At 34.2% G+C, this 9344-nt stretch overlaps 1 protein-coding gene across 1 annotated transcript in view; it reads left to right on the top strand.

Annotated features, from left to right (window-relative positions):
• PRPF4B (pre-mRNA processing factor 4B) overlaps positions 1 to 9048 on the top strand; it is a 34034-nt gene extending 24986 nt beyond the window's left edge. The window contains exons 9-14 of the mRNA XM_012646992.1: positions 615 to 752; positions 1400 to 1553; positions 4315 to 4429; positions 5029 to 5180; positions 6258 to 6344; positions 7544 to 9048. Of these exons, the coding sequence (XP_012502446.1) occupies positions 615 to 752; positions 1400 to 1553; positions 4315 to 4429; positions 5029 to 5180; positions 6258 to 6344; positions 7544 to 7747 (850 nt within the window). The 3' untranslated portion in view covers positions 7748 to 9048. The remainder of the gene's footprint in view (positions 1 to 614; positions 753 to 1399; positions 1554 to 4314; positions 4430 to 5028; positions 5181 to 6257; positions 6345 to 7543) is intronic.
• The last annotated feature ends 296 nt before the right edge of the window (positions 9049 to 9344 follow it).

The raw sequence follows: 9344 nt of genomic DNA, 5'->3' as shown, positions 1-9344 counted from the left end.
TGTCATTGCAGTCTTAAGACTCTGGGGCTCAAGGGATCCTCCCACCTCAGCCTCTCCGCTAGCTGGGATTACAGGCCTGAGCCACCATGCCTGGCATTCGTTTGTTTCGATGGGAAGCCTCAACTTCTGTGTTTTAGCCGCTCACTTTAAAATGCAGCTTGACAAATTGTAACCAGAATTTCATAAGATAACCAAATATTACAATTTGGTAAGGCACCATATATTATGTATTCTTAAAAGAACCAAGACTAGTATACAATGTTGTTGCTTCCATTTTTTATTTAAAAAAAGTTATGTCAAGACATTTTGAAATAAAATGTGCAAGATTAATATTCCTTCAAGCAGGTGGGTTCTTCAATGTTTCTGTTTTGTGCATTGATTATTTTGGAAATAAACTCTATCCATGGAAATAGTACTTGGCTATGTATAAAGTATTACGTGAATGACACATAGAGACTTATTTCCTCAATAATAGATTTATTAGTACTTTAAAAATACAAACTACTTACATCACCTACAATAGATCAGACTAAGACCAGCCTGTAAGTAGTTTTATTATTTAGTTTTAAATTCTGGTTGTATTCAATTTTGACCTAATTTTCTTTTTCTTTTAGGCAAAAGACTGGTTTAAAAGAACTAGAGTTTTTGAAAAAACTTAATGATGCCGATCCTGATGACAAATTTCATTGTCTGCGACTCTTCAGACACTTTTATCACAAACAGCATCTCTGTCTTGTATTTGAGCCTCTCAGGTATGATGTCGAAACCTATGCATTAAACTTGAAAATTTAGCTTCTTTGTCTCTACCAACTTCATTTTGGATAAATGCTATGACAGATTTTCTGGGTATTTGATTTGGTTTTTTTTTTTCATTCATCTCTCATGTTTAACTTTTGGTTAAGAGCTAGCTCCTTGAATGAATTGTGAGTGTACAAACATTAATTGACTGTATACTGTATACCAGGCACTAAGCTCACGTGGCCTACGGGTCAACAGAGAGATTTTCTTAAATACTTCAAGGAAGGATTAGGCCAGAATGAAAAGAAATGGAAGTGGTGGGGTAGAAGTACAATTTTGACCTTCAACAGTATGGTTTCATTGTTGTGCTTTCAAACGTAAACCTATTCTAAAATCAAAATAGGAATTTTACTGTGCATATCTTCGTTTCTACTTACTTTGAAAATTGAATTTTATTGGGAAGTTGTGCTGTGTACACACAATTTGATAAGCTCCATTTCAGTGTAAAGTAATTTATCAAATGTTGGTGCAGATTCTTGAACAGAATATTTTCATTGTTTATCATATTTTGCACTTGATATTAACTTCATGCTGGAAAATGTTTTTGCCTTTTATATTTTCATTTTACATTTTTAACTTTTTTTTTTTTTCTGTCCTAAAGTATGAATTTACGAGAGGTGTTAAAAAAATATGGTAAGGATGTTGGTCTTCATATTAAAGCTGTAAGATCCTATAGTCAACAGCTGTTCCTGGCATTGAAACTCCTTAAAAGATGCAATATCCTACATGCAGATATCAAGCCAGACAATATCCTGGTAAGTCAAAACACCAGGCTACCTTGTACATCATGCCACTTTTTACTAGCAATGTGATTATTACTATGTCATCCCAGAAATAACATCTTAGAAGCATAATTCAGTGTCTTAATAACCAATTTCAAATGGCTTTACCAGTTTTTACCTTTTTTGGAAATTGGGCCATGAAATTTTAGAGAAAATTATGAAGGAGGAGGAAATGGGCCATCTTCCCATTATTTTCTTTTGATTGATGGATTCAGAATATGCACAGACCCAAAGAACACTTTGATGTAGTAATAATGGGTATCCTCAGGTATGTGAAAAAATGCTGCACATGTTTGTTGCTGTTTTGAACTAAGGAGTGTTCACACTTTTTCCCCCTCGAATTTGATAGACTAATGGAATTAGGGACATTAAAAGGTATAGAGTTGAGTTTAAAAGGTACCTACCTAGGAGTAACTCTTGTTTTCTCTTTATTTATTGCTTTAGAAGCTGTGGCTCCTGGGGGCCCAAACACAATAAACTTCAGTTGTGGTTAGGTATTGTATTGAAAGACATCCCTTTTGAAGTCTTAACCTCTCCTAATGAGTTTGGTATAGTAACATGCAGATTTTACAATGTTTATAGTTTTGAAATTTGGAAATACTTATCATAGTGGTGTGATTAATGCGCACACACAGTCCTCCTCTCCTTGGCCCCATTCCTCCACACTGTTCTGTGGTATTCATAGTTTGAGGCATGTTCACAACTTGGAGAATTCCTAGCTCATCTGACAGTAACATGGTTGTTCTCCATTGCGTTTTTTTTAAATGGCTACCTTATATCAACTCTCCTACATTGATGCCTAGGAGAGAGTTTTAGGAAAAGCCAAGCATGTTAGTTGTCCTTTATTGGGAAATATTTGAACTATGACAAAATAAATTCTTTAAAAGATTGTGATCTCATTAAAGTTTAAGGACTCTTTATCAATAGCTAAGGTCTTTAGTTCTGATTTCTCTTTGTTAATAACTTAAAATATTTCCTTCCAGACCACCACATTAATAATGATGCACATTCCATTTTTATGTTTGGTCTCAGTTTATATTCTATATCTAATACAATTGGAGTTAGGAGAGCTGAGTAATTACTTTGAAAAGGCAAGTACATTATAATGAATTGTAGAATTGCCTAGCCAACTTCACAGTTGAGTTTTTTACCTCATTGTTTTCTTTAATTTTAGAATATATTGCCCATATCAAAGAATTTATAAAACATGTAAATTTAAAATGTAATTATACAGCGAACATCTTTATAACCATTGTGGAGGTTAGAGACTAAGACATTTGCCAGTGTCTTAGAAGCTCTTGTTTTTAAAACTTCATTTTTCCTTGAATTAATGCTAAGCCAGTATAGGTTTTCTCATGGATTTCAGAAACTAAATGTTTTCCCTCTTTTCTGAGGAAGAAAAAAAATAAACCTCAGAGACACGTGAGCTGATGTCTGTTAGTGAAAATCCAAAGCCCGTGATTTCAGCCATCAGTGTGGTGGAGGTCCCTCCACATCCCTCATGGAGGGAGTAGCATTTGTGTAGCAAACTAAGCGCATGTGAATGTAGATACCCTGCTAATTATTAAGGCATTTCAGACAGTCTAAGAGTCCCACTGATAGATTCTAATTTTAAAATGGTTCAGATGTTTTCTCTGGGTATTGAAGCTGCTTCGTTAAGTAGCTAAATTCAACTTATACTTTTAAAAAAACTTCAAAAGAACTTTTCCATTTTAAGATATCCATTTTCCTGATTCCCAAAATGCAGAGAATGGTAATCAGTGTGGCAGTTAAAAATAGTCATCTCTGTTATTAGCTTAATGCTGTGGATATCATTTATAATAGTCCCATTTGTAACACTGATCAAGCTTTATGATATCCCCATAGAGAATGCCTCGGGCTATTTAAAGTATTATGTTTCTTTGGGGTGGGAACAGTAGGCCAAGTTCAAGTCCCAACTCGGAATTTGTGTGTGTCTCTTTTGAAGGGGGGAAGGGACTCTGGAATATGAATTATCTTCACTTGTTAATCCTGAACATGCTTCTGACTCATGAGTGGCAGCAGTCATGGGAGCAACTCCAGCCTTTCTCAACAGATGTCACTGTTACTGTGTATGTTGAAGTATTTACAAAGGAAAAAAGAAACAAATGACTAATATAGAGTTCATGTTTATCAGTTTTGCCAGATATATTTAACATTTTCTTGACTAATACCTTCTTTATATTTAAGGGAGTTAATATTTTTTAGACTTGAAGTGATTGATAAATTTGGGATGATCTAGCAGCTTCGGATGAAGAATATTTTTGTTTTCATTTTGTCCAGATTTAATCTGAATCATCCTGCTTTCATTGCCATTTTAATTTTCTGGCAACTGAAAGTTAACTTTAGTCTGATTATTAATGAAACTTGACTTCATTCAGGTATTCGGGGCATTTTTAGAAGATGCTTTGCTTCATGAAATCAGATTTTTCTCTCACTGTCCCATCCTTTTAAAAAGATGCTGTTATTAAAATTAAATTTACTTGTTATTATCCCATATTTCCTCATTGAAAAAAGTTTTTACTAATTGTAATCAAATATGATAGCTCTTAATTTTTCATAATTAGGAAATTGAATTATATAAATAGAAAAGGAATTTTAAAGTGAGTGACTTTATTCTCAGTGTTGGCTTCTCAAAGCCAATTATTTTTATTTACTTATTTGTCTGAATTATTCCTGGCTTGAATTAAATTTTTCTTGAAAAAATGTTTTGCAGGTTAATGAATCAAAAACTATTTTAAAGCTTTGCGATTTTGGGTCAGCTTCACATGTTGCGGATAACGACATAACGCCTTATCTTGTCAGTAGATTTTATCGTGCTCCTGAAATCAGTAAGTTTCTTAAAATGTTTGACCTAGGCCGTCATATATGGTGGAAGCAGCATGTTTAATGTCTAAGCACTGTTTTCCATCACACTTTAGCAGCTGCACAAGGTCATTCATGAGAAAGGGAACCATAGTGAATTCATCCTCCTCAGGTGGAATGAAGGTAGTTGTGACAGGAGTATTGATCATGTCGGGCAGGAGTAGCAAAACAGTTGTGGAAAATCCTCGACTTTAGAAGACTGCTCTTGATTATTCAAGGTCTGATTATCACATTTATGGATTATGTGGGACCTCTGTTTTTTCTCTTTCTGTTGCCTTGGTTGAGGCTGATTAGCACCTCCACCAAAAGGTGAAATGAAAAAAAGAGAAGACAGATACATTTTCTTTTACCTCTTCAGTTCCTCCCCTTGCCCCCATTTTTTAAGGTTTTTAAGTTTGAGTCTCTTAAGAATTAGTGGGAAAGAACATGAAACTAATCGCCAAACTAAGGTGTTAAGATTGTGATTACACTCCATGCTAAGTTAGGCCCCCATTAATGGAAATAAAAATTAATAGTAGTCAATCATTTTTATCCTCGTATATTACAACTTTCATTCTGCTTTCAGTTATAGGTAAAAGCTATGACTATGGTATAGATATGTGGTCTGTAGGTTGTACCTTATATGAACTCTATACTGGAAAAATTTTATTTGCTGGCAAAACCAATAACCATATGTTGAAGCTCGCTATGGATCTCAAAGGAAAGATGCCAAATAAGGTAGGACCTTAACATGAGCTTATTTTTACAAGGTCTTAGTTTCTTATAAACTGACAGACTGCTGATGCTTGCTCACCATCAGTGAGCTATAAAACAAAAATTTCAGAGAGACGTGTAGATGGCTACCATGATTTCTTAGCTTCTTTCCCATTTCTGGTGTTTCTAATTAGCGGAGAGAATCAAGAGAACTTTTTCAGTGATGGGCAGCAGTATTCTTGGGCACACACACTTGTTGGTAAAAGTTGCAAATTTAGAAATGGAATGAAAAAAGATGCAGATCAGGTGAGTTAAAATGTAAAGAGGTACTTAGTGGTTAGAATGAATAGATCAGTATTGGATATTGTAAGAGGAACTCAGTTTATTAAAGATTGGAGGTTATTTGGGAAAGAAAGCTACCAAGAAAATTCATTTGATGTGACATCTTTCTAACTGCGTCAGCTCTAATGCCAGTTTATCTCTAACATGAAACAAGAATTTTAGGCATTTATTAAAATGTCTGAGGGCCATATCTTAGCTTTTAAAGATTTCAGCTTATTTGCTGAATTTCTGATTTTTCTCGTTGTACGTCAGAAGCCATTAATGGCTTTTAAAAATATCTAAAAGCCCAATTCTATTATGTTGAACTTGTTTAGAATAAATTACACAGAAATTAGCTATGTTGGTATTTGTTTTAATGAAGTCTGACCTGTATTGTATCAGTGCTGTTGGAACATAATTGTAAAATGTCACTAGGTTTCCTAACTACCAAGAGAGAAGACCTCAATACTTTTACTAAGAACAAATTATTTTAAGTGTTAATTCCCAATTTTAAATAGCGAAAGCACAATTTGATATTATAATTGGCTTTAAGTCACTGCTTGGGAAAATATTATTTCATGCTATCAAGTAGTTGTAGGTATAGCATTTATATTAAATTTTCCAAGGATGCTAAAAAAATTCCTGATGGCAAAGGAATCTGAGGTCAAACAAACCCAGAGCAACTAAATATGTTTTTGTGACTACTATGTATTAAATTGTTAGTAGGCCATGCGGTATCATAATAGTTCAAAACCCAAGCTTTTCTGTTTTGTTTTGTAGATGATTCGGAAAGGCGTATTTAAAGACCAGCATTTTGATCAAAATCTCAACTTCATGTACATAGAAGTTGATAAAGTAACAGAGAGGGTAAGTTTGTTTAAATGTACTACATTAAACTGCTGCCTTATTGTTAATGAATTGAGTACCAAGTGGCATTAGGAGCTGTGAATGTTTTTTAAAAAACATCGAATTTCCTTTTTGCTATTGGCCAATTCCTGAATTAAAAAAAATATCAGGCTATGAAAAAGATGAAGGGATTTAAAAATGTTTTTCTAGTGTGATAAATTTGTTTTTATTATAGGTCATATTATTATAGGCTCATCACTTCTCCCTTGGATTACTTTCTTGGTCTGGCTTCCTATCTAGATTTCATACAGCTGCTGGAGTGATTTTTTTCTTTTGAAAACATATCTGATGATGTTATTCTCCCTGCTTTTAAAACCCTTCGTTGGCTCCCTATTACCTATACAATAATGTTTAAGTTCCTTAGAATGACAAACCAGGTCCATGATATGAACTGAAATACAGTTGAAATACACGTTCTGTATGAGCCTTTCTAAAACCTCCAGGTTGAAGTAATGATTTTCTCGTTTTTGCCCCATTATACTATGTGTCCCTGACTTTGTCAGAGAACTTAACACTTCATGGTGTCAACTTGTTTACATGTTGTCTCTTACCACTTCAGGGTAGAGTTAGGGAAGGTACAGTTCACACAGCAAGGACTTACTGTTAGTTTTCATTGCTAACTTGGGGTTGACCTTTTCCATTTAAGCTTTTTGATAGCTTCTTGAAAGGATGTAGAAGATAGAAGAAGCCACATAAAAGTTTTAAATCAGTAGATGATGATAGTCACACGTCGCTTAATGACTGGGAGAGATGCGTTGTTAGGGGATTTCATCATTGTGTGAACATCGTAGAGTATACTTAAACAAACCTAGATGGTAGACAGCCTGCTGTCCACCTGGGCTGTATTGTATGGCCTATTGCTCCTAGGCTACAAACCTGTACAGCATGTTACTATACTGAATACTGCGGGCAGTTGTAACAAATGGTAAGTATTTGGGTCTCTAAACATAGGGAAAGTACAGTATTCTACTCTTACAGGACCACTGTCTTACATGCAACCTGTCCTTACTTGAAACATTGTTACACAGTGGGCGAGTGACTGTATATATATTTTTATGTATATATTCTTAATATTTTTGATAGACCCAGAAACAGTCTGATTTAAGTTATATATGTTTAGTAACTTATTTAGAGATATGCATTTTAAAAATTATTTTTAGGAGAAAGTTACTGTTATGAGCACCATTAATCCAACTAAGGACCTGTTGGCTGACTTGATTGGGTGCCAGCGACTTCCTGAAGACCAACGTAAAAAAGTACACCAGCTAAAGGACTTGTTGGACCAGATCCTAATGTTGGACCCAGCTAAACGAATTAGCATCAACCAGGCCCTACAACATGCCTTCATTCAGGAAAAAATTTAAACGAGATGAAGAAACTCCAAGGGTTTAAGTAATTAAATACAAAGACTGAAGAAATTTCACAGCAGTTTATTAATGTATATAAACTTATAAATATTTCTCCAACAAATTTGAGGAAGCATGATATATTTGAATTAACACCAAGGGTGATATTTCTTTTAGAAATGTTAGTTAATCTGTTTTGTGTCTTATGTGAAATTTCACTGTAGAACTGTTTTAATTGCCAAGACTGCACAAAATTACAGTGCTAATGTATATGGTTGCAGTTCACATAAAAGACAGAAGCATCTGTTATAAAATGAGTAGTAATACTGGGTGGTTGACTTGTTTTTAGCAGACTTGGCTTCATTTTGGTCTTCAGATAAAATGGCCAGCATAAATGCTGTTTATATTCACGTTTTCCTAGGTGTGTGTGTGCAGGCCACAGCAGCATGCCCTTGGTGTAGTCAGTGCCGAAAGGGGTCTGTTCCTTCTTGAGCCTGCCTGCAGGGATGGTCTCCTCTTTTAAAGCAGGTTGTGTACAACATTCAGTACACTGAAGGTAAGCTAAACCATCAACATCACTGGTGTTTTAAGATGTTATTTTATTGGAACAATTGACAAATGAGGGATATTAGCTTTGTGGCAGAATTCCCTGCATGTGTGATAACTGATCTTGTTTTATTTTTTGGCATCGCAACTGTGGCATAGTTACAATTTCTGTTCTGTTCATCACATTTAAAATTGGAGGAGTACGCGCTTGATGGATAGAGCGCCTTCAGTGTACTGTTTCTTATTAACTTTACTTTTTTAAAATCAACTTGCTATAGACTTTATATACATTTTGTTAAATACAGTTCCTAGTGACATAGACAATGCGTAGTTTTCATTTACTAATTACAAATCTTGAGGCCCAATTCTAAAAGTCCTCATATTTAAAGGTTAGATAGACAACGTAATGAAATTTTTAACTATTTGTATGTCATTTTGAAAGTGTACTGCTTTATGGTAAAAGTGTTTTTCATTTGTTCATTGTTTTCATTATTTGTGATCATGTTGTCTTTCAATACAGGCATAAACCTTCCACTCTTGAACAAAGCAGCTGCTTTTTAAAAGCGGTAATTGCTTCTTTACCTTTTATTTCTTTTGTAAATGAAGCTTTTCTTTAAGAATGTGACTTTAAAGTGTTGTCTATTGCATAAAACAGTTGACACTCACTTATTGTAAAGTGAAGATTGTTCTACTGCATGTGAAGTGGACCATGCAGATTTCTGTATGTTCTCAGTATGCATCACTAGATAATAAAGTCTTTTGTGAACAAGGCATTTGTAGCCATTTTTAAAAGCTTTTGTCTTCAGTGCTGGTAAGTCAGGTAAACCATAAATAATAGTTAAAAGCTACTTTTTGTTTTTTTCCTGAAAGTCTTTAATTGAAAGTATTGTTTGTTAAAGATGTAAACCTAGCCAAAAGTTTATCATTTTATTAATAATTAGAATCCTAATTATTTCATCAAAAAATCCTACAAATATTGTCAGTTTTCAGTGTAGTGAGGTTATTCCTGTAGGTTATGGGGTATAATTCAGGATTTAACTAATGTTTCTGCTATTTTCTCACTTTTCCT

This window comes from Propithecus coquereli, unplaced genomic scaffold (assembly GCF_000956105.1).
Source record: "Propithecus coquereli isolate 6110/MARCELLA unplaced genomic scaffold, Pcoq_1.0 Scaffold253, whole genome shotgun sequence".
Taxonomy (NCBI): Eukaryota; Metazoa; Chordata; class Mammalia; order Primates; family Indriidae; genus Propithecus; species Propithecus coquereli.
The sequence above is the reverse complement of the archived record's forward strand: the minus strand, read 5'-3'. Positions and strand labels throughout refer to the sequence as shown.